Below are 26075 nucleotides of genomic sequence, written 5' to 3' on the forward strand. Positions count from 1 at the left end.
CAGCGCTGCTCGAAGGTCCCAGCATTTCCCTGGATAACGCACCCTGGCAGCGCAGGGAAATCTGCTGTGCCCATGAGCATCAAACCAGTGCATTACCAGTGTTTGTTTTCTGCAGAAAAACTACAGCTCCACACTGCGAGGTATGCCCCCAGCCTTAAAAAACGGAGTCATCAGTGAGCAAGAGTTCCTTCCGAGAAGAAACTCTCTGATACTAAAACTGAAACCGGACTTTTTACAGCAAACGGAGAGTCAGAGTAACAGCATGGAGCAGTACTTCAGGGACTGGTTTGCAAAGCCTGCTGATCTGCACGGCGTGATTCTACCCCGCGTCTCTGGAATGCAGATAAAACTGTGGAAACTGTGCTACTTCCGCTGGGTCCCCGAAGCCCAGATTAATCACGGTGGCTTCATCACGGCTTTCCATAAAGTTTCTTTGCTGGCAGATGAAGTAGACATGTTAAACAGGAATCTTCGGCAGTACAAGAGCAACTCTTCTCTGCAAGGCAGCTGCTCGGAACTGGATCAAAGCAGGATGTACTTCAGAGCAAACAGTTTAAATGACACCTCTGGGGTCCCAGACTTTCTCTCCTCCTCATTCCCATTTTCTCCTGTAGGAAACCTATGCAGACGGAGCATTCTGGGAACACCTTTAAGCAAATTTCTAAGTGGTGCCAAGATCTGGCTATCCACCGAGACACTTGCAAACGAAGACTAAGATGATGCGATGGTTTGAAGGTTTGGGGAAATTACAGCATATCATTTTGTCTTTCTAAGTTAACACTGCTAAATGCGGCATTGAAAGCTGTAATAATTTTTATATACAAACATTATGTAAGTTTTGCACAAATATTTAAAAGCAGAGCAAGTCATGCTTCAAATCGCACAATTTTGTCTTCAGTAGTTCTCATCTGCTAGGGCTTCTGGTCCCTAACACCTCTGTTTTTGTGGTTTGGCTCATTATATGCGATGGAGCATTTCAGTAGCGAATTGAAAGGCTTGGTGTGCTTGTTGGTGAGGGCTCTGCTTGAAATAATTCCTTTTTTCCCAGGTAGTGACTGAAGTGACTCCTGTGTCAAAACAGCTTGGCAGATCAGCGTGGTTAGGGGCAGTGGGCACAGGCTGACAGCCGAGACCTGGGGACAAACCGTTCTCTCAGACTGCCTCTTCAGGAACAATACTGATTTGCATACTTACATACATAACATACTCATGTTCTGTGACTCGGTCACCCTACGTATGTGTTCACGCAGTGTGTATCCATGGGGAAGGGTCCTTCCCTTTTCTGTCTCTCCCCAAAATCTATTCATTCACAATTAGCCAGATTTGTGCTCTTTCTCATGAGCTTGACTTCATAGGCTATAGGAATCAACTTCAGGACAATGCACTGTTAACCTTAAAACATTTACTGTAGATACGGTGTTGTAGTGGCTTTAGAAGTGCCTTTAACTGGGAGGAAGCAGTAGCAAGATTACTCTAATGCAGCTGACACCCGCCCCCTCCTTACGGCAGACTGGTAGGGTAAGGTCTTGTTCCAGCTCCTGCCTCCCCCTCTCCATTCCTGGAAATAACAGGGCCAGCTCCAGAGACAGCAGGTTTTTTTCTCCTCTTTAAGGAGAAGCTCGTTGGAGGTGCCTTCTTTTTACATACGTGCATGTCTATACAGGCAGTGCCCGAGGGAATGAAATCCAGCAGCTTCCCCTTGGCTCTAAAACCTCTTAAATCTCCCTCCCCTGGATGCTGTGCAAGAAGCCTCAGGTGTCACAGGGAGGAGAGCAAGGGAGCGGAGTCTACGCGGAGAGTGAAGGAACAGCAAGGTGTCATCCTCACGGGGGAAGGCTGGCTCTTCACAGCGAGGCTGTATTTTATATTTACCGATTTCTGTGTAAAACACCAATGCTATTGAACCGATCCAGGTGTTGACTCACAAGTTAAGGCACCAGAGGCTTTGTGCGATACTCCAAAAGCTGTTATCGGGGGACGGGGGGAAGCAGCCTTGCGATGGTAACACACAGGGTGGTGGAGTTGAAAGGCGGGGAGGGACAGGGGCTGGAGCTTGTCGGTTGTTTGTAAAGCCAAGCTGGCCTTCAGCACAGCCTAAAACCCACGAAAACGTGGGGTTCAGATGTCTTAAGAGTGCTTGTGTAATTTATTGTAGAGAATATGCACCTGGAGTGGCCTTACAGGTGCGAGCTGTGTGCGCCCCCCCGGCTGGCAGGGCTGTGACCCACAAGGCTGCTGGGGCGCGGGGTGCTGCCCCCCCGGTGCTGGGCTGGGGGGTTCGTGGTGAGCTGATGGGAGGGGGGGTAGGCTTAACTGTTTTTAACTAACCAAACCCCCAAACCCCTGTTTTTTTATGCAAAGAAGCTGAGTGTGTGTGTGTGTGTGTGTGCATACGTGTGTGTCTGCGTGCAGACGCGCACACGCGTGTTGTGACGTGACGCCAGATCGGGTCTGGCCAACTGTTTGTGAGGAAAAAACGTGTGTTCACCTCAATTGCCTAATTATGCTGCAAGGTGGTCTGAGCATGTTAAATGGTCCACAAACTAGTTGTGTTTATTTACAAGCTTTGCTGGAGCAGTCATCTAACTTGTTCAATTCATTATTCAAATGTTTGTATTAGTTTGCTTTTGTGATTTTTTTTATTTTTTTTTCCCCCATTAGCTTACTGCTTTCCTTGGCCTGATACTTGACATAAAAGACCTCAACCTGTGTGCTTAGTGTCTTTTGGTACCGATTTTTTATCTTTTCAAAATCAGTTAAAACTATGGTGTCTTTTTTTTTTCCTTCTTTTTTCCTTAGAAATATAACTTTATTGGTTTAAAGGTACCAAAAACATGTAAATAAATTACTCCACACAAGCAGCTGGTGGAATAATAATAATAAAAAAAAAGTTAATGTTTAGGCTAGTACCCTTTGGGGGGGGGGAGGGGAATGGGTACTATATTTAAACAGGACTGTCTTTTATAAGGAGATTTCAGACATTTTTACATTTCAGCTCTAAGATGTATACAGATGCTGCAGATGGTCTTTGTACTTTATATATATAGCATGGGAGGGGGTTAAAAATAATATGCCTTTATAATAAACAAAACCTGTCTAAATATCTATTTGCCAAACAGACTTAAAAAGAGATGTTGCGCAGTTGCGAGGGGGAGCTGGGCAGGCAGGGGCTGGGATGGTGACAGCCAGCACCTCCTGCGTGCAGGGCGGCGAGCCGGGCCCCCCCCCCAGCCTGGCCTTCGGAGCAGGCTGGTCCGCCGCGCTGGGGCTGTGTACGGTGTTTCTTCCTCTTAAGTTCAACATCTTTTGACTTTGTAATTTACTTTTGAAAGACAGGTACTAAACGTTAATTCTCCACTCTGCACAGTTGCCTTACCGGTGGTCAGCAGGGACTGCTCCAAACGTCTTTAATAACTTTCAAAAGCAATTTTGGGGTGTGAGTACCTATCTTTACCTTCTCTGTACAGAATACTGACATACAGGTGTGTATATATATATATATATATATATGTACACATTTCTGCTCACCATTTAAAACGAGATACTGTTAATGCCATTTTGGTGTTGCAAGAGTAAAAAAAAACTACCATGAAACTTATCTTTTTTTGTCTGTTTCTAGAAAACGTGCACTATTTTGGCTGTTACTGGCTGTTAAATCATGATTTTTGTACTACACTGTAAACCATGCGGAGGGAAATAGGAAACGCTGGTTGATAGGGTTAAAGCGTTCCTCCAGTGTCGTTAATTACTGCGAGGCAGAGCTTACTGTAGACTTGGTGATCATGGCAGTACTTCATTCCCCACTTACTGCCACGGATCAAAGACGTTTCTTTCATTCCAGAAGTGCGTTGAGAAGTGTGTGTTGGTGTGTATACCCAGGCCTGCACATGTGTCTCACGTGCACCTGCCTGCAATACCACTTTGATATTAACTGCCTTGTATTTTTAATGAAAATGTAGCAAGTGGGGCAAAGGTTTTGGCTTACTCTCAGATGGAAAGACATTAAAACCAAAAAAAATTTCTAACGTGTACTTAAGCAAAGGATGAAATCTTAAATTTGCCTCTAAAGTAAGAGAGAGAAATCTGTACCTCAAATTGCTGTAGGCAGGTGGTTCCTAATGCTGTTGCTGTGATGGTTTAGAGTTTGCTATTTCAACTGAAACTAAAACCTTTGTGCCTGATAATGATTTATTGAGTAAAGTAGCAGTGCCAGGAAGATTATAAAATCCTGATGCTGAGTTGTGAATGTGAAGTAAATTAGACTAAATAAAAGTTCATACCTTTCCACAGCGAACTTCAGGCGCTTTTCTTTCACCTCCTCTTAACAAAAAACCCAGGGGGGTGGGGGTGGATTCCAAGAAAAGCAGGGACACTGCTGGATGTAGAAAGGTGATTGATATAAAAGATGTGCAAATGATCTTGATTCCTCCCTGCGTTCTGTTACAGCGCCTGCTGTTTGTACAGTCAGCAGAATTTCTGCTAATTTAGTATGAGAATGAAGAGTCCAGAGAACAGCTGTTGGTTGGGTGTTAAAATAGAGGCAAACCCACAGGATTCTGGTGTCTAACAGAGAACTCTTGTCTTTTGGTTCCATTTCAGTTGACTGCCTTGTTTCTGAATGACAAAACACATCCACGTCTGTGAGTGACACACTGCAAATGAGCACAGTGCCCCGGTCAGGTACTGCAAATACTTCCCTTTCGTACGGCTAGCACAGATACTCACAACAGAAGGAGCTGTTAAATACATTATCCTTTCAAACACTGCAGCACATTTAAAAAAAAAAAAAAGTTTTATGCCTTAATCTATGCTGTCATTGCCCAGCTGTGAAAAACTGGACTGGGTAATGTGAACCGCCATGGTCCGGACAGTCCTGGAGGGGGGTGGAACTTGTACCTTGCAGGGAAATGTGCACAACATCAGGAGCTCGGGCTGCACAGGCAACACGGAGATGATGAGGGCTTGATGTGCCGTGGGTTTTATTGCAGAGGATGTTCTCAGCTGGTTCCAGCGTTGACTGCAGCTGTTTCTCTTTACTGGGCAAAACCCCTGGCTTTCCTTTCCTAGCATAAGTTACGAGCTGTGTACAGAAGAGAAAGGCTTTGTTCTTTTGAACACCCAGTGACATACAGTAAATCATACTGACAGTTTTCTCAAACTGGTTTTTAGAATGCTTCATGCTAAAAATAACCACAGTAATGTTCCAAGAAACCAGAATTTTAGAAGAAACTACTTTTAATAAGCAACAGCCAGCAGTATGTGTGTGTTGTGCCAGTTCCTTTACAAACACCCAAGTCAGTTACCCACCCACATGGGCAAGACCTCTGCTGTCAGCTGAGACGTTTACTCTTGCCTCCGACGGCTTGCACGTGACAGACTTCTACTGCAGCACCCAGCTTCTTCAGTTCACTCAGCCAGATGATCTGCTTGTGGGACAGGCGATCGTTGGGACCTTTCACTTCCACCAGCTACAAAGAAATACCGGTGATTAGTCGTGTGCCTCTGGAGGATTTGAAAGATCATCAGCTCCCACAGACTTAATATAAATAATCCTTCATGGCTGTTATTTGCAACAAAAGTAATACAGATTTAGCACAACAGAAGGCCTGGTGGGTGCTAAATTATTAACCCATGTTCCAAAGTTTTAACTACAAGACAATTAAATTTTTTATAGTAAATACCTCCCAAAACACAGAGGCACTGGTGAATGAAGGCACCACATACTCCCAAATAAATCATTTGCCACCTCACCTATTCCAGCTGATACTGACAGCAATTTAGTCACATGTTCTAGACATTTCTGCCATTCAGCTGTTTTATAAATACCTAAGAAGTTGCTGCAGCAACTGAGAGATGTCCCACAGACTTCTAGCACCTATTCCACTACCGTGCAAGACACAAATCGCGATTGTTTACCGCATTTTTGTAATGGAGACGTACATAGTTGTTGTAGTCTCATACAGTCAAGTTTTTGTGTAAGTGGTGACACCGGCACCCCTTGCTAACAACAGGCGGGATGCATCTGACTGACTGGTAACAGTTGCTTTACAGTAATTTTAATCAAAAACCTATTCTACAACAATACCTGACCACCTCTTGCTGTTTCTTATTATACCCATTAGAGGTACAGCAAAAATGGGGTGAAACAGCAGATAAAACAGTCACTCGCTACTTGCCATAGCTGCTGGGCAGATGAGCAGCACGTTTAACATCGGCACAACCGGAAAATACGGTTTGTATGGGCTCACAACTGGAAAGTTTTAAACCTGAGCGTAAGATCAGCCGAGCACTGAGTATCCCATCATCTCCCACTATACCTTGAAGTGATCAGTGTGAGTACGCCACACAACCAGGTCAGGAAGGCCCCCTCTGCAATGGCGTAGATCTTTGGAAAGTTGCCTAAAAACCCCGCTCAGAAACATTCCTCCAAGGCAAGAGACAAGGCTCTGTAAGAGAAGTTTAAGAGAAGTTTTGGTGGTTGGTGCTTTTTTTTTCATTTCCTGTACAGCCATTTCCTGACTCTCGCAAGAATATTCTATGGCCCGTCTCAGCTTTTTGATTAGTTATATAGAAGAAGAAACTTCAGTAGGTGTTGCCCATCTACTGCCATTTCCCCGTGGTGTTCCCAACTACTGCTGCAGGAAAAGTGGTATCAGCAAAGAGCAACATCACTCGGGGTGGGGAGAGCTGTGCTGAAGTCCCTGCTCAGCTCGTCCCTCCCACCACTCGCCCGTGGCTCAGATGGCCCAGAGCCTCGGTACACGTGTGAGCACGAGTCACCGGCCAGCCGTGCCAGCGTGACCGGCCCGCTCGGCACAACAGTCTTACCTGCACTTGCTGGAGGGAAATAAAACGCCCCCAGCTAACTAGTGCTGCTGCTCTTCCCTCCTGGGCGGTCCAGATGTCAGCCACCAGCTCCACCAGTGTCTCTGAGGAAGCTGTACGAAGCTGCTGGAGTCTGGCCTCAATGACATCCCGCCTGTTCTCGTAGAAGCTGTCGGTGTATAAATCCAGGGGGAACGTCTGCACAAAAAGGTGAACACAGCTCTGTGGAGCTGCCGGCAAAACGGCGATTCCAAGAACGACGACATCCTCCATCGTATTTCTCTTACCTCAACTATAAACACTCAACCACTGGGTCAATTTGACTTGAACATGATCACCACATAAACCTTTATTAAATGGGGAAAGATTTGTATCTATTTATCACCCCATGCCAGTGCCACAAATGCTGGCCATTTCTTAGCCGGTGCTCTGTTGGTTTTTAACCCCTTGATAGCAGTTTCCTTTAACAGACAAGAAAGAGCTATCTGCTCCAGCTCTCCGAGCAGCAGCATTCTAGTTGGGATTTGGAATCATCCATATCAAGGCTGCTCAGCTACAGTGAGCAGCGTGAGGTGGGAAGAACAAAGCAGTGACAGAACTGGGAGTATCACTCAAGCCCCCTGAAAGCGGAGCGCCTTCTGCACGCTGAACACCTGAGTGTATAAAGTCACTGCAGCAAATACTTTCGAGCACAGCTGAAAAAGCTATCAAGTAGTAGCTGAGCGCCATTCTAGCTTTTCAAAATCAAGTGCTGAGTGCTTAGAGAAATAGCACATTTCAGCCCTACACAAACTGCTGCCACAGCTAATCCCACAAAAATACAGCCTAGGACTGACTGAGAGATTCAGGCGCAAGCTTTCAGCTCTTCCTTCTTCATGCTTATGCTCCCAATAGCTTTGTTCTGCATTAAAAAGTGAAATCTAGGTTTTAAAAAAAAATAATTTGCAAATGAGCTGTAAATACTGGGCTTGATAAACAAGTTTTTTGGTTTGGTTGTTTTTTTTTTTCTTAAGTAGGCATAATCATGTAAGCTTCTATAAAAGCAAATCCTTCAGAAAGGCAAGTTCTACATTAAATGTTAGTTTGCACTGACAAAGAATACCTGCTTTTAACACTTGCCATGCATACAATTACAGCATCTTAGAAGAACAGCAGACATTCTACAAGAAGAGTTATTTGCATGGATTCCATTTACCAGTATTTGTGTGGCCTTTGGAGCGACAGCAGTGCCCTGCCTGTCCTGCCTATGAGCCTGCAAGTGCCTTCATGTCCAGCCTCACAGTTCCAAAGCAAGGAGGAGAGCCACAGCTCAGTTCTTTCTGCAAACAGTATTCAACCCTGAATTTACTTGCTCAGGTGAATACAAGAATCAAGTAGAAAACGCCATTTCAAAGAACAGCCATTACTCCATAGCAAGTAAATCTTTTCACCATTGAGTAGCTCTCCCAGGATGTGACCAAGAAGATACTTATAATCAAGTGCTTGTGGCTTAACAAATGATTTCAAGACATGACAGTATACATGCTCATAATCTATGTCAACATAAAATAAAAATACAGGTTATACTTCAGATCAGTGGAACAGAGAGCGACTCATGTATTCATAGTTTTGAGTTTAGTCCCATTGGCCTGATAAAATAATTGCACTGATTGACGCTTTAGATTTTTTACCACCTTTGCTTACAGGACCATGTAAGGATGGCCTTGAAGGAATGTGTCCCTCTCTGCCAATTAAAAAGAGATATTTGTAGTGTCACTACTCAGAGAGACAGCCATCTCCAAACCATGAGCTGGTTTTTGACTCAGCCACAAGGATTTCTGCTTCGTACTGGTGAAGAAAAATAAACAAAAGGGGGGCGGTCAGGGAGACAAGAATAACCTGCATGTTTCACCTCTAAAATAAGAAGAAACTTCTATCTAAGATACGTCATACTGATATAGAACGGTAATTTCTTACAGTACAAATAAATGCAGTGGAAGAGGAGGACAGCACTGGCCGGTCTACCTCTTGGGCAGGGTTCCAATTAGAAGCAATGGGTTAAGGTGGAAGAAAGATGACAATTGAGTGGCCTTCTGTAGTTCTACAACATTTGAGGTGGCTTTTTATGGTTTTCTTAGCAAATGTCATTAAGTGATCAAGTTTTCTAATTGCAATTATTTTTCAATGTTTCTAGCTGTAATGTGTAGGATGTAAAGCATTTAGCTAAAAGCCACAAGTTGACCTGGAATCATTAATGTAGGGTGTGGCAAGGAGCTGTTATTTGCTTCTTTGACAAAAAGGAAGGATGATACCAAGAGCATAAGCATCTCGGGGTGGTGTGGGTGAGGGTGTTAACAAACCCAGTTTAAAAATGTGACTTCCCTTTAAAGGCCACTGAAAAGAAAACTTTTTTATTTTTTTAAAGGAATGCATCATCTTCAAAAGAGATGAACAGCGCTATGGTGTAGCAGTATTCTTCCCCCAAGTGTAATAGAAACTTGCCCAGGCAGTTCAGATATGGGACATAAGCATTTAGCCAGCTGAATCGCACCTTTTCGGACAGCCAATCCAGACTTACATAGCAATTAGCTCCCGAGGAGCTCTTCAGTAACAAGCCCAATATAACAAATAATAAAACCAAGCAAACATCAAGATCTGTCTGGAAAGTCCCTTGGAATAAAATGTTAATCTAAACCTGAATAAGATGCTTAACACTGTTACAGAGTCTACTGCAACGGGTAAAGAAATTCACTGAAGAAAGACTTTCAAAGCTACCTGATAGGCGTTTCTGAAGACGTCAGGTATGTCGTCCATGAAAATGATATCCCACATTAAAATGCCGTACAGCGTAATGAATGTTGAGCCTTCCCCATGAATACCTAAAGGGCAACATTTCATAAAAATGGAAACATTAATTTCTACAGCTATCTCATGTGAAGAGGTACTAAATCATCATGACCCAAAACATAAACACGTTATGTCCAGGTTTATACACAGCTGAAGCCAATATACACTGACATTACAGCGTTGGGTTCTAAATGCAGTTCATCCCTTCCACAACGTGCTAATGCTTTCTGCTTCCAGGCTGCTGCCCTTCACTTACGGCCCAAGGTCAAATTACTACACCCTGGCCCCACCAAGGTCTACTGTTCGAACTTTCACCATTTTTAATACACAAGGGTTTTTTTATTTTTACACTAGAAAAGCAATATATTAGTAACAAAATGTTTTTGTTACTTTGTATTATATATACGTGCGCATACACATATATATATGGAGCTATACATATATTATATTTGTATATCTAGATGGGCTGCAAAAAGCAATCACTCAACACCAGCAGACCAATGGCCAGGCAGTGTATTAAAAATGTAATATGTTAATAACAAAATGTTTCTATATATACAAACATTTTCTATTACATTTACCGGTCTAATGAAATTAGCTAAAACTGGTCTATTAACCATACTGGTTAGTAAATTGGTTCTTTCTTCCACAGTTACTTTACAAAAAAAAAAAAAAAAAAAGTTTGTTACCCTGATCAAAACCATTCTGCCTGTAATGGGTTAACGCCAGCTCCTCAACTGAGCACATGACTGTGGATACACCAAAGTCTTCACCTCCTTCTTCATCACCAATATCCTCCATTAGAAACACAGATTTTCCCATTCCCGTCTGAGGACACAGCTTTCCTTTGATTGTAACCTGAACATATTAAAAGAACTAGTTAACTTTCCAGCATCACATTTAAAAAGCTTTAGCCTAGGTACCTGAACGGCTCCTAAAACACACATTCCTCCTCTTCAGTTTTCTTAAAATCAGAACTAGGCTTATTTCCAAAAATGAACGGTGTAGCATTTAGCTTGCCATTCCCTTGAAATTACTCTGTTTAGCTTTTATAAACTGGCAAATTTTTCAAGAAAAAAAAAAGTCTAGCAAAAATGCTGGGCAACTGGGAATGTAGTCTCTCTATTTGCTGGACCAGGAAGAACACAGATGACTGAGGAGACTGATTGGGGACTGAGAAAAGGGCTGTAGGGGGGTATGTGGTGACCAGGCTGAGAGAGAAAGTGAGAAAGTGAGCCTCTGCTCTGACTTTGCCCAGATACAATAATCTTCACAATAGCAGGGAAAAGAGGAGTTAAAAAAAATCCATTCCAATACGATGCAAGTGCATCACATTGCATATTTGCATAGCACATATTTACAGTGCATAAATCCCAAAGTTTACTAATAAAACCTTGCATTTTTTGAAGATTAATCTCACACTGATAACATGCTAAGGTTACTACTACTTTTTCTTACACACGGAATGCTCAGGCTGAAGACACCAGAGGCGATGCACTGAATTCATCAGACTCTGCAGACTCCTTTCTGTCTGACAGTTGCTGGTAAATAGTGGAGTTTAGAGCTTATCAGATTTGTAACACGTTCGGTAAAGAAATGCGAATTAAATCAGCATACAGCTTACTAACTCAGCTAAGAAGCTGATCATTTATTAAGTAAGGAGGCATAGTTGTTTGCAGAGGCTTTTGTTTTAGAAACACATCTGCATTTATTTTCCTGCGGCCCAAATAAGTCAGAGGCTCATCGATAGCACATAACAACAGTCTCCCAGATTATTATTTCTTTTCAGAAGAAAAACAGACCTCATGAGTTGTTATTTCTCAGAAACCACCAGCAACTTTACTCACATGTGTCACATCCTCCACAGTTATGACAGGCAGATCATGGAACAGGCACCTGAACTGCTTGCAGCTTGGCGAGTCTCTGATTCGTAGGGCCCGCTGGTAGAGAGAGAGACGATGCCCAGTACGTACAAACGGGTCTGCCAGCCCACGTCTGATGCAGTCAATGGCCTAGCAAAGAGCAACGTAACAGGCACCGATTTACAAAGACCTAAACATATCTGTCTGTTCTTACTAAGCCCAAAAGACCAATGGATTTAAGAACAAAAACGTGAATGTAAAAACCAGCCTATAAGACAGGGCCACCTTTCTTACTTGTACATACTTTAGTTCTAAACTGGCATGTAATATTTTGCACTGGTACGCTTCTGGATTCAAATTTGCACCAGTACAGTAAAAAGAAATTACTCTCCATTTGTATTGATCAATATGAGATTAAGGAAATGTAAATTCTACATAAGTGACCAGAAACAAGAGTTGGTTCTAAGCTAAATCAGTTCAATATTTTTAACCCAGTTTCTTAACAGCACGTAATACAGAAACAGGGAGCAGATCAGTTGCACAAGGATGTACATACAGAACAACTTCTAGATCAATGCACTACTGCAGTGAAGAACATCGAGGGTTAAACATGGACTCCAAAAATTAATTCAAATCATGCTTCTGACATACTCCCTGCAGCTTGAGGAAGGCACTTTGTCCTAATTTATAAATAAGGAACGGAGACAAAATCTTCCTTTGCACAACTTCTAATTCCAAATCTGGAAAAAGCTTGCTATGGGGGTATAAGATGCAGAAGAGACAACTGCAGATGCTTGACAGCCTATGGTATTCTTTCCTTTTAACAGGCTTAAAGAATTAAAAAGCAACATAAAATACGAACATTTTAATCCCAATTCTCAATAGACTTAGTAAGGCAAGAAGGAAGCAGCACCAAGGGGGGGGTGGGGGAAGTAATTCTCTGCTTATTTTAAATAACTCTACAACTGCTACTGTTCTGGACTTAAAACATTTTTTTATCTCTATTTTTTAATGCCAAATTAGTCAGGTATCTTATGTGTGTTTAATTAGATAGATCCTCCTTCTCTTTTAGTTAGAAGTTGATCTGCAGTCTGCCCATACTTCACTGTGACCTGAACAGTCCTAGAGTTTCATTTTCAATCATTGACAATATTTATCCTTCGTATGTAACAGAGAGGGAAAACAGATGTAAACCAGCAGCTGATAGAACTACCACCTGCTGTTTCTGGCACAGAAAATTCATGGAACTGCAACGGAGCTCCAAAACGAGTTAGACAGTAGCTACCTTGTGGCTCTTGAAAAGCAAGTCTGTGGTGCTGGCTCACAAGGAATTCAAAGGCACAACCTGTCCTGCCGCTGACCGTTTCCTCTGATTTCTTCATATTCTGCTGCAGAACTGTTTCCAGAGGTTCCAGAAAGTTCTACAGAGAGTTAGAATAATCCTTGCCCACAATCCTTGCCATTCCCATATGGTTATTTTTCCTCTCAGTCGGCTACATGCCAGCTAATCACTTAGGAAACTCAAAGATCGCTCACCACACACACAGTGTTTCTAAAAGCCTGAGCCGTTAAGACTTGAGACTGGCAATTTTACCCACTGCACAAATAACGTGTTTTGCTTGTACCAGTAGGGTGTGTTTGTGGCCTACTGGAAGGGAAGAGAGCACAGGGCAAAGTTTCAGCACAAGCTAAGATTACCTCAAAACCTCTTCTGCCCTCCTCTGCCTTCCTAAGAGAATTAAACAGATGAGGATGAGCATAGCCTGTAATACATGCTATCTAAAACCACTCATGTTATTTTTTACCAGTCTAAGGATGGTCAGACACAGTTTCTCCTGCAGGACCATGGAAATAGTTTAAATTTGCTGTTAAAGACTTATAACCCTGCCAGAGCTGTATCTAGTAACAGATTGGAAACGGCAGTCTACTGCTTGACTCCTTACAGTAGAAACACACCAAAACTGGTCCAGATACAGAAGACAACCTTTTCCTCACTGGGAACAGTTAGCCAAGGACTTAATTCTCTTAATTTTTTGTTTGAAAACATTAAAAAACTCCTCCTGATCACGTCTGTTTCTTTTCATTTCAGATATGGCCTCATCATGACTCAGATTCAGAAGCAGAAGTGTTTACTGCAAGAAATTTCCTTGCTTATCACACATTAGGCAAATTTATAAGGCAGAACAGCAAGGAAGCTGATGCCTGATAACCCCCATACGCCATGCCAAATGGTGGTGCTCTATACAACAGAAAAAAGCAGCCCAACCAGGGATGAGGGTACACTCAGTATTCAATTTCTTAGGAGAAACTGGCTGCATGACCTTCAGATTCCTACCAATACCTGCAATTTTAGGAGAGCCTACAAAGCTGTTCTTCTCATATGAAATATTAAAAAAAAAAAAATGTTTTCAGACAACTGCAGTGTTTCCAGCTTTACAGCATGCAGTTGTGAAGATACCTTCTTAGTGTTCTTCAAGTGCTGATGTAAATTCAGAGCTAGGCGGTCCCACCACCGGCCTCTGCTGTCACTACAATACACATCCTGAGACAGGAGAGCCTGCAGCTCCTGCACTGCTTCCTGTGAAAACAGGGTTGTATCTTTATTAATTGAGTCAGAAAAGCAAGTTGAAGTTTCATTATATAACAAGCTTGTCACTTTCCCTTCTACTTACTGGGTACTATAAATCTGTGTCTGCACAATTCAAACTCCATTTTTACTCCAGCACCCAATATATCCAGGTGCATGGGTGTATCTTAAAAACTCTAGAATAGAGAGACTTTTACGTAAACTTAAAGGTTAGCTGCCAAAAACACAGTATTTTTGTCCTTTCGGTATTTCTTACTGTATATGAACAAGACCTGAATATTACTTGCTGCCTTTTTTCAAAGGCAGTCTTTTTCAGAATAATCTGCTTTGCTTTAACATGTAAACCAGAGGCCTTTGGAAACATCAGCTCCCAGGGTGAAGAGGTAGGGATTTCATAGAAGACTCTTCTTCCAAGATTGTCTTATTTAAAAACGATAACCAAATCTTAAAAGGCACAGATATCTTTCAATAATGAAACAACATTGTCTCAGCCACAGTCTTATGGTATATTACATACGATAAACCTCCAAAGCATAAGCAGAAAACAAAACGATGTAAAGCTTTCTAAAGCAGCAAGAAAAAAGGCTCTTTTTCCTTCAAAGTGACTTGTTAAGAGAACTGTAGCAAGTCCTGGCAAACATTATCACCATTTCCCAGCCACATCAGAAGTGTAAATTGATGTACAAGGGTACATGAAACACACACTCCTCTTCACCGCACCACTTTACCTTGTACATATGAAGTCTCTGCAAAATTTCAACACCTTGAGAAAGGATTCTTGTATAAACCCAGCCAACTGTGAAACGTCGCAGATACTCAGGTAAAACTCTGTGATAGCTGAAAGATAAGATCATCTCAAGAGCAGCTCAAGTTAACGATGGCAATTTAAATTCTTAAAATTCATTTACTAAGAATAATTATACCTAAAGCATTTACAAAAATTAAATGCATTATATATAAAAATTGAACTGCAATGAGTATCCTAGCTGCAAAGTCAAGAACCCAAAATTAAGAAAACAGTTTAGTTTAGATAGCAGGTGCAAGCTGTACTTGCACAGCCTATTTCGGCTGCAATAGCAGTGAAATTATTAGTTAATAAGTTTTACATCAGATGCAAACCAATAATTGACTATATCACGTTTTGTTACTGCCAACTTGTTCTTTTAAGTCAGAAGGTAAACTTTAGAAATAGCTGAACAAACGGAAAAGGCTGTAACAGGCATTTCCTGCCATAACAGATGACTAACACCTTTTAGGTAGGCACCTCTATGTTTCAAGACAAAATCATTTAAAGTCTCATCAAAATCGAAACAGGTTTTTCTACCGTCTTCAGTGTGAAATGGAACAGACCTCCAAATGACCCTCTATGAGTATTATTTAATTCAGTTGCCATGAATATAATACCAAACATAAGGCTTTAATTTTTGGTATAACATTAAGCCAGAAAAAATAAACAATTGAAAGAAAACCTGACGAAGGACACTTCAAAACCAATACAAGTTATCTCAGTTCTCCCATCTTCAGTAATGTTTCCTGAACAACACCCACTTGGAAGTTTGAAGAGATGAATGACCCAGTATGTTTTCCCATAACATTTGCAACATCCTTTTGTTCACAGCAAATTTTAAATTCTGTTTATTGCCATTTGTCTAAAAGCTATAAAAAACCAAAGTGTGACAAGAGAAAAATAAGGCTCTTGTTCTCCTGTATTGGCACATAGAACAGAGATGTTTTAGTGCTTTATCCATGCCTACCAATTCATTCCCAAGGTTTTATAAAAAGGCCTTTTCACACAATCACTTAAAAGCTAAAAAAAAACAACCAAAGAGTTCAAAGCACTAAAGCTTCTAAATTTATCAGGCTTAAATAATATCACTAGTCAACAAGCCTCTCTCAAAAGAAAAAGTACCAAAAGTAAGATAATACACTTCACAGATTCATATGGGCTAGTTTCCAGTTTACTACCTCAAAGATGGGTGATTTTTCAGTCCATTCCAGGTTTCTTTAGCATACATATATAGATTATTAGCTTCTTCCCAGTTCCCATTTACCATTGCAGTGGCTACATCATTTGACAGATGAGCAGCAGTTGCATACCTAAGGGAAAAAAAACACAGTTACGGTATTAGGCTCAAAAAGCATTTATAGTTAAAAGAAATCAATTCCTCCATAAGATACCTTTTAAAAACTCCTCTCCAGTCTCCAAGACACTGAATCATGGCACTAACTTTATTCTTGATCGTGTAGGATCAGCAGAGTTTATAGTAGCAGTGTACGTTATGTTTAAAATCACTTATAAACCAGAGAAAGTATTTTTTATTTTGTTCAGAGTCCATTCTGATAACCATCACAGCAAATAAAGAAACAACTTTCACCAGCAGATGATCATGAAGCAAATAAATATGCTATTTCGGTTCAAAATGCAAGCCACTGTGAATTACAAATCCTACCTGGATACAAAAATGCATTTAAAATCATTGCAGAAGTGCTCTTCTACCTATTTACATCTGGAGTTCTACACAATGAATGCTTATTTGCCTACACAAGTGCTGCAGTTAAGCTTTTCTAGAAATAGATTTCCAAACTGCCAAAGCTCCCCCTACCTGATAAGATCTTCTCTGTCCTGGAAGACCTGTGTTTTCCTATTTACAGTGTAACTGGGGAATACCATACGCCCCATGTTTACCATAAGGACTGTGGAGAGCTGGCCTTGACCAGCACTACCAGCTTCTTCATCCTCCACTGACTCAGGCAGTGAAAATAGCAGCAGAATTCGGGAAAAGACAGCCCGAGGGCCTTTACAGACCCTGACAGATTTTCCAGCCAGGTCCTTCACCCTGGAAGGACAAATAAAATTATTGTAAGAAATGGGTTTTACCATCACTTACACAAATTCAAATATACTGAATAAAGTATGAGAATAATTTTGGTTTCAAGACAATTAATTGGTAAACTTCTTTTTCCTTGCAAGAAGCAGCTTGAGAAACTATATAGCGCATGTAATCTCCAGTGAAAAGCCAAAGAAATGCATTAACTAATAAAAAGTTTAAGGGCCGAACTTCAAGCAGAACAGCATTGGAACTAACTGCCCCTTGGGTGCAGCCACTTTGCTGCAATGCCAGGCAGTACCAACAAGATGCAGTTTGCTGCCAGGGCGATGTCTAGAGCCCACAGTCTGAGACCCCTTGTTTTAGGGTATCTCCATCAGCACACCTTCATCCAGCCTCTTCCTACAAGATTTCTGTTAATGGTCCACAAAACAACACAGATTTAAACCAGGATTTTCTCTGATCTCATGGGGTAACTAGTACTTCAACTGTCAACTACAGCAAAAAGCATTAGGTTCCCAAAGTTGATCTGGCCGAGAAAGTAACTATCAGCTTCTTTTCTTGGAGTAGGGAGTAAGCCAGTGCCAAGGCCTTTTTTAGAATGTAATTAATTTTCCCAGGTTCCCTTCCATTTCCTGAAGACACTTTTTTCTATCCTTCCTACAGTTTAAGCCAATATTCTGAAAACAATTTTGTTTCTGCTAGAGGTATTTATACAAATTATGCATCATGCATCATCATGCCACTCAAATATCTAGTATCAAAGAGAAAAAATGAAATCTCAAGTGATACAAAGTATTTTCGTACTGAAGTTTTCTACACCTGGATTAGAATGAGGAAAAAACAACCAGAACTCCTTAAATTAAAACGCCCTTACTTATCACAAAGTCCCAACATCCTCTAACACAAGACAATCACGGCTGTGGCTGTGATCACTTCATCTGTTTCCCTGCAGACCAAATGAAGTGCAATGCTACTGGCGACAATGACACCAGTGTGAAATACTATTTTTAACAGAATGAGAACCACTAGAGCTCCTGTTGTATTTTGAAGACAACAAAGACCCAATAAAACTACTTTAAAGAAGCTAAGCATACTATGTAAACCTCCCAGCTGCGAAGCTCTGCAAGCCCAGCACCAACCTAGCATTAGGTCTCTCTCTTGGTGTAAGAAAATAAGATCTTACTGGTTCATGTAATAAGAATAATTCTTCACAGAGGGATGATTTTAAAGTTCTTCCAATATTAGACCCCTTTTAACACAAGGAATTTTGTGGAGAATCACGTGATAGGTTTTGGGGTGAGTATTTGTCCAATAAACTATGCTAAACTTGACAAAGCTTCATATCTCTCTCATTTGAGAAAGAATACCACAGGAAAGACAAATTGTGTTATTGAAGCAAATGCAGTACATACTGATACCTGTCAGCTTTCTACCCAACCTGCATTTTGGACAGAAAGTATTCTGCAGTTACTGAGTTCAGACCCTAACTCTCTAGCCTATCAGACAAACTCGCTGCTAGACAAGCAACCTTTCTTTATGTGCATTATTATTCAAACAGTTACTTTTTGGTATTAGTTACTAAGAGAGAAAACTGCCTAAGAAAGCTTATGAACTCCAGAACTGACCTGTGCCCTAGCACCAGTAACCTCACTATTATGTTGGTTCATACTCCTAGACTTTTTGTGGATGTTTTAGTTACAGATCCAGCTCTAAACACCAAGAATGGCAATGTTGTGCCCACTGCTGTTAGGGCAGAATGACGCCTTAAACCTGAACCTGGACCCCAGAAGACCTGGAAGTCAAGGGCATCTGATATACACAGCTGTGATAGCCAGAGAGAAAAAATTCACAGGAAAGAACAAACACTCTGTCAGGCAAATAATCTTTTCCCTTTTAAAATATTGCCGGAAAGGAGGGTCTAGCTGAAGCATAAAGTCAATCACCAAAAAAAAAAAAAAAAAAAAAAGAGTATCATTCCCATCTAATTCTACTAAAAGAGCACACCCAGCAAATGAACATCAGTTAGTTGCTTTAATAGGCAGTGACTTTCCCTATGTCTTCCTAGATGTTTTTATGCACTGGTTTTGCTTTAAATAATTGAGAAATGTTTCTCTGTGTAACTGAGTAACTTTGGAGACAGATAATCATGCCCACAGCTGAAAAGCATGACACAGTTTAAAAGTCTAATAGTTACCATTCTGTTTGACCCACCATGAATCAAAATTTAATGCTGCCCTTTTTTTATCCACAAATTTACTAAATGCTTTCCTCTCTTCAAAAGGCATCTAGATTGGGTCCTCTGAAGCATAATTTCCATTTGCCTGCACAATTTAACTATAAACAGAGTTACCTTGTTAAAATCACTGTCCCAATACCAGCCTGATTCCTGCTGAAGACTGAACGTTGTTTTGCCAACCTCAGAAAATCATCCACAAGCTGCTGCTTCTGACCATTTGGGTTTGGCAAGTGAAAGATCTTTGCTAATGTTTTTAGCTCAGGGGCTGAAAGCAAATCCAACCCTTCACACAGGTCTTCCAGTTCAGATTCTAGAAATAAAATGATCCACATATATTCATTATGTGCTATACCTATACAATCAAGCAACAACTCAAAGTATAGTACATCCCTATAACCTAGCACTAATCTAATGATTCACACATGTTATTACCAGGGCTAACTGGCTCAGCTTGGAATTCATTTCCTTCACAGGCCCGGTTTGAAGGAATGGAATTATCAGAAAAAAAAAAATCCCTTTGCAACTGCAAAACAAAAGCAAATATAAAGAAATTCCACCAAGTTACAAAAAAAAATAAATAAAATAATGCTGTTCAGCAAAACTCGTCTTCCTGGTGATTAAAACTTTGCCCAATGCCAAAAAAAAGTGCTGCCAGGGAGCAGCAATAGCTGAGCTGCCTGACAAGCGGGAATGAGCCAGGAGTCAAGGGTGCCCACAGCACTGGCAGTGTCCTCAACAGCTATGGTGCAGTCCCACCATAAATGAACAGAACGGGCAGAGCAAAAGTCCTGATAACAGATTCCACTGGCACCCCCAGAAACGACACGATGAAGAATCAGGCCCAGGACCGACCCGAGAGACACGCCGGACGTAAGAGTAGAGACAAGACTACAATTAATGTCTGAGACGGCCACAGACAAGACTGGAAACAAACACCTGCAGCACCAGTGGAAAGGCCAGCTAGCCGGGGACGGACAAGGCCAGGGACATGGTGCGTGCAGGGCAGCGCTGCAGGATATTAAGCAGAGCTCCTGGACCAAACTGCACAGCTCAGGGTCCGAGATGGGGCTGGTGAGGGCAAGTAAGGCTTATTGTTGCACCTATAGCTCTGACACTTATTTAGCTCTCCCTATTACCCAATTTGCACTAACTGCTTTTATTATTAATGTAACACAACACAACTCATCCACCCAAAATGTTCATTTTGCTCCTCTAACTCTCTTCTCAAGGCACAGACAAGCATGTAGTGCGTTAAACTCTACTATGCCACAGCTGCAGGTTTTAATTGAAATATTTTTCACATTTATTAATGCTGACCATACCTGTTTGCAGAAACCTGGCTTCAGCCAGTTCTTCAATTATCGGTGACAAATCCGTACTTATCTCTCCATACTCTATTTTGTTCACCTTTAACCAGTTCAGCTTGCGTTGAAAAAGTCTCACATACAACTTCTGCCCACCAACTGCAAATTTTATTTAAAGCAGGGAAGGATAAAAAGAAAATTAAATTCTAAAACAGAGTACTATGCATAATCACTACCTTACCCAGAAAAAAATTACTGTGATGCAGGTATCTTCTAAAATACATTTTAAATTTGCCCATGTTCTATGAGTGGACTTGGTAAAATACCAGAACGTAACTTTCTAAGTAATTAATGCTCATTAGAATTAGAAGTTTTGTAAGTAGAAAATTATTACAATGTATTTTGTAGGTAATGAACATTTCTAAAATGCATTTTGGACATGCTTACCCTGTAAGAAATAATCTGTTTTCTAGGAAAAGACAACTTCAGTTTTCAAACTCCTTATACTGTGATGTTAAATAGATCTTTTTGCTTTCTTTAACACTCATTTAATAACCAACTATTTGACATCAGGGAACAAAAGAAGCTGTAGTCTGACAAAATAATTTCATAATCACAGAATACTTCTACCTGTAATAGTCTTCAAATTCTTATTTTTCCAAAGATAAGCTTAATTTTACTAATTTATCTACTGAAAACAAGGGGGGAAAAACCTCCTACAGATCTGATTTTTATCAGGGAAGTGCTCTCTTACAGTACCTTTAAAAAATACTTTCAAAATACTAACAACGCTGAAACACAACAAAATAGCTTATTAAATCTTAGCTGAAAATAGTCTAGCTATTGTCACTACATTCAGCACTCTTTCGAATACTTAATTAACTTCTCATTAACTTCTAATTTTTTTTATTCCTGCCCACTACTGCTTAACAGAAACTGATCTTTAATAAAACCAGACGCTGCAACACGACCCTACGGCCTGGAGTGCGCCCCTATGCTATGCAAGCCCACCCCAGCCCACCCAGGACTCGTGGCTTGTGCTCAGGGTCAGCTCTGCTGCGGCGCAGCCGTCCAAGCCGAGCTCAGGCTGCTGGAAGAGCTGCTCAAAGCTCCGTCAGGGCCACCCCGACTGCCCAGGAGCTGTACCTCAGCCCAGTGCGGAGCCCCCCAGTCCTGCCCCAGCTCAGCTGCGGCATGCCAGCACCCAGCCAGGCACCTCGCTGCCTCGGCTTCACCTCGCACCTGCCTCGGCACTGCGGGCTTGGGCGAAGGGCTGCCACCAGCGGCACACGGCTGGCTGCAGTGCTGGCAATGCGTCCGCTCTGCTTCTCCTCTTGGGCCAGCGTGGGTTTGTGCCCCTTGCAGGTGGGGAGACAAGGTGGCCCCTGCCCGCCCTGCTGTCCCCTTCAGCTCCTGGCTCACCTTCCCGTGCAGAGTAGTCGGCTTTTGCAGCTCCCTGACAAATACAGTCCTATGTTATGATCTTATCTTACTTACAATATTCTCATAACTTAAATTACTATTATTTAACTTTTAAAATGTTTGATGTTACTGCATACTTGTAATTATTACAATACAACCTGCAAGATCTTAACTGCTACCACCGCAGAAATACCTGTCTAGAGCCCTACTGCCACCTCTGGAGTTTCTTCACCTTTTTAGCAACCATTTCTATAGCTGGTTTGAGTAAACTGAGTTTTCTACTAGGGCAAATTAAGAATGTTCATCCAGTCCTTTCAAGCTGCTAAACTTTGGAAGATCTCAGGTGAAAAAAAGACATTTCTGAGATTGTTCCACCACAGTTGGAGTACTTTCTAGAGAAACAGATACGCACCGCCTTGACTTTTATTTTATGGAACAGAAACTACATATCCAGGTGGCATTTCTTTCTAAAAACCTCAAGCCAGCACTTCTCCATGTTTGTCGCTCAGGATCCTGTGTTAACAACCTTGTGATGTCATATATACTAACCCAACCTCATTCTGTTATCCTCCATGCCTACTGAAAGCCTCCTATTGGCCTTGGAAAACTTTACATTATTGCTAATCTCAAGTCATGACCCCAATACTCTCTTTTATGATGTCCTGTGGTGTCAACCCACAGTATCATTTGGAACTTCACAGAAACAGAAATTAAGGGACTAAGTGCTCTAAATGGCTAGAACAGCTTTCCTCCACTTTGCAACGGGGAAACAGTCTAAAGGCTGTTGTACACTAGTGAAGAAAAAATTAATCTACAGTGAGGAAAGACCCAAAATACACAACAGTTTCATATAGGGACATACAATTCTTCAATGTGACAAACTTTACAGCCTGCTAATTAAGGCAAACTCAATGAACACAAAATATTAGTAAGTGCAGCCTGCTTCTGATTGCTTTTTTTTATTATTTTTACCAGCAGGTGTGTATGCAGCTGTCACTTTTGTATGTTCAGCTCAGATGCATGAGCATAGCTCACAGGCGCATGTATCTAAACCCACCTTGTCAGGCAGCTGTGTAACAGCACGGTAGCTTAGAACAATATAAATGGTTATGCCTGCAGTACTCTGAGATACAACTTCTAGTGGAAGTTGTTAGAAGCTTATTTCTATTCTTATGCTCCCAGTGTGCTGCTCAAGTGCTGGTAAAACTACTCTCCATTACAGTTTAAGACAAATATAAACACATGTAAAAATCTGGAGGGTCAATTTTAACTTGCATCACTTCTGCCATGCTTTTACTGTAAAACTTGTATAGGATCCAGACAACATGTCTGCTTTGAATCTTGTCTAAATATGGAGGGCTTACATCTCTGACATTCTGGCTCCTGAAATTAATGAGAGTTAAAAGTACTAGCAACCTACAAGAAAATGACTGTTAATTAGTAACTATCATTCTAAACATTGGATAATAATCATAGGGATAACCATGGATTCACATGAAGCATGGAAGTCATCTGTAAATGTACTGAACCAAAGCTCACAAATGCCACTTGAGAACTATTTTTTTTTCAAGGTCTGTGTATTCACCACAGGCCTCTTCATAATGCCACTATGTAGAATTCCCATACCTATTAATCATCAAAAGCTTTGTGTTAACTGATACTCTTATTCTGCACTATTAGTTTCCTTCCTTGGAAACACGTTTAATGCAGCAGCAAGTTGACTTAAGAGTCTAAACCCCAGTATTAACAGTGAATTAAAAAAAAAAGTATAAAAAGCCACCCACCAGAAATATACATAACCCTTCTCTCCTTATTTCTTACAAGTCTCCAATATTTACCATTACCTTGCATTAAAGCAACATTAGGAAAGTTTCCCTATAAGAAGCCACTAGGGACACATCTCCTGAGAAGGAGATTCTTCCCTTAAGGAATTTATCAAGTTAAACTGCCCATTGGTATAGCACTCTTCAACAAAAGTATGTAACAGTTCTCTCTACAGGAGGTAATGTGAAAATACATTTTTTTAAAAAAAGATACCTGATAATTTGCAGAACTTGGTTATAATGTTCATATCTTGCTCGTTGAAAAGTCTGACATCATCTTCGTTCTCCAAGACTGCTCGCAGAACCACTAAAAAATTCTGGAGGTAATATGGGTGACCAGGAGAGCTGGGCACAGAGCAAACATTATTTATTTTGTCTAAAATGTCCCCAATGGAATTTTGAAATTCTTTTTGTACAGTTTCTGACAAAGTATGATTTATTTCATCCTCAGTGTCTTCATGAACTTCCACAGGAAGCACCTGCACATCACCCTTGCCAAAGCAATTTTGTGTACCGCAGCTCGCTTGTGCCTTGGAATAGAGACTAACCTGAGCGTGAGGCTGAGTCCTGACTTCCAAACTACTGGTCATCTCTGCTGAAGTAGAAATAGCTAGATCAGTTTCAAATTTATCGGGACCTTCAGATCCATGTTCTGTTTCAGTGCTCCTTGTACCAACTGGTAACCTTTTGCCCTTAATGTTATCAGCCGGTAAGGATACCCGAACACTATCCGCAAGGTCTTCTCCACCACATTTGTTTACTATTTCTTGAAATTCAGGCTCCTCCTTTGAAAAATTTTGTTCTTGGCACTCTCCCCGAGCAAGCTGATTTTCTTTCTGAGAACTATGTCCAGCATAGATCTCATCATCTTCATTCTGTGCTGCAGCACGTTTGCACATATAATTCACAGCTGGAGGTGAAGAATCGATCTCTCTATAGACAACCTGTTTTCCTCCCTGGATACGTCTTCTGGACAGTTTAGATGACAAGCTTCCCAAAGAGATTATTTTAACTGTTTGAGCCTGTGGTTCACTGTCAACACTACAAACTGAAGTATTATTGTTAAAATAAGGACTAATTTGTTGTGCTGCACTCCCTTCTGCTTTCAATGAACTGCTTTTGGAAGGGCTTGTTTCTTGATTCAAGAACTCTTTTGAAAAATATATGCTGGAATTACTGTTTAAATTTTCAGCTGGGGAACTCTTACCCCTAGAGGGGTTCAGTGCTGATTCAATGACACCAGCCTCACCATGGTTTCTCTGACATGTTCCATCCATGTGCTCATTTATTTTGTATCTGGGCACCATTTGCCCGCACATGGGACAGATAATTTTGGCAGGGGGAACATTGTTAAAAAAGGAAGTAATAGAGGAGGACGCTGAAGGTATAGATGGTGTTCCTTTACCTTCCACTTTTTTTGCTGATCCTTTTTTTTTCTTATTTGTACTGAGTGACAAGCTTATGCGGGGTCTTTTAATTTCTGAAGACCTAGCTTCCGCCATGACAGAACTTCAGAGCATTTACATGGCACAGGCAACTTCATTCAGGCTGTATTATTTCCTTATTCTGGAGTACTTGAAAAAACTTTCCCTGGCTTTGCATTTTCCATCTGCAATCCTCCGACATGCCTTGAAGAAATAAAAAAACCCAGAGTGAATGAAATTTGATATTCTAAGGTGCCAAATGCAGTCAAGAGAAACAGTGAAGACAACAAAAAAAAAACAACCTATAGTGGGCAAGTCAAGGAATCCTGGGCGGCTACGGCGCAGACCCCCTTCCCTCACAGCAGGCCGCAGCGGGCACAGGCCCTGCCATGCGGGGCGGCAGCGGCCTTCGCGGGAGCGCTTTAAAATCCGGAGCTACTATACGCTTTAACTATTTAAATGCCATGGTCACTTGCTGATGTAAGTGAAAATTTGCGCTACAATTCCATTGCTGCAATTCCGGCCTTTACCTCGTTCGCCACCGGCAGGCAGCACCGCTCGTGGTGCCGCCTCCCGGCCTCTGGCCGCGCCGCTCGGAGCGGGCCCCGCGCAGGCCGCCGGCGCCTCAGCTTCGAGCAGCCGCTCCTGCCGCCGCCCGGTGCCGCCCCCTCCCCGCGCCCACGCACCAGCGCCGCACCCGAGCGCCTCTCCGCCGCGGGCGGCCCGGGGCAGCGGCGGGGGAGCGGGGGCCACCGCGCCGGGAGGCGGGCGCTAGGGCCCTACGGCGGCCTGCCGCTCGGCCTCCCCGCCCCCAGGCCAGAGCAGCGCAGCGCCGAAGGCGCCGCGCAGACCTGGGGAGCCGAGCGCCGAGCCCGCGAACCGCGCTCCAATAGTTCATCCTTATTTACAACATCTTGCCCTCTTTACATTTAAAA

At 41.9% G+C, this 26075-nt stretch overlaps 2 protein-coding genes across 8 annotated transcripts in view; one reads left to right on the forward strand and one right to left on the reverse strand.

The window, feature by feature from the left end:
- Window positions 1-4294, forward strand: part of MTMR10 (myotubularin related protein 10) — a 41449-nt gene extending 37155 nt beyond the window's left edge. The window contains exon 16 of the mRNA XM_055807672.1: window positions 116-4294. Coding sequence (XP_055663647.1) covers window positions 116-715 — 600 coding nt within the window. The 3' untranslated portion in view covers window positions 716-4294. The remainder of the gene's footprint in view (window positions 1-115) is intronic.
- FAN1 (FANCD2 and FANCI associated nuclease 1) lies at window positions 3995-25954 on the reverse strand. 7 transcript variants are annotated; one of them, XR_003553106.2, is made up of 16 exons: window positions 25671-25952; window positions 23931-25344; window positions 20490-20630; window positions 19282-19477; window positions 16704-16937; window positions 16066-16197; window positions 14829-14937; window positions 13972-14091; window positions 11499-11663; window positions 10341-10509; window positions 9580-9683; window positions 6829-7023; window positions 6318-6446; window positions 5308-5468; window positions 4897-5080; window positions 3995-4375 (listed from the first exon to the last, which is right to left on the reverse strand). XR_003553106.2 is itself a non-coding variant. In XM_005234180.4 (14 exons), the coding sequence occupies exons 2-14, from the start codon at window positions 25216-25218 to the stop codon at window positions 5331-5333; spliced, it is 3120 nt and encodes a 1039-aa protein (XP_005234237.1). In that variant the 5' UTR covers window positions 25219-25344; window positions 25671-25952; the 3' UTR covers window positions 5218-5330. The 7 variants fall into 7 exon arrangements, 4 of the variants coding, with proteins under 4 accessions (XP_005234237.1, XP_013152119.1, XP_013152120.1 ...); XR_003553105.2 differs by having other exon boundaries at window positions 3995-4652; XR_008747726.1 differs by having other exon boundaries at window positions 3995-4763.
- Between the last annotated feature and the right edge of the window lie 121 nt (window positions 25955-26075).

This window comes from Falco peregrinus, chromosome 1, assembly GCF_023634155.1.
Source record: "Falco peregrinus isolate bFalPer1 chromosome 1, bFalPer1.pri, whole genome shotgun sequence".
NCBI classification, from domain to species: Eukaryota; Metazoa; Chordata; class Aves; order Falconiformes; family Falconidae; genus Falco; species Falco peregrinus.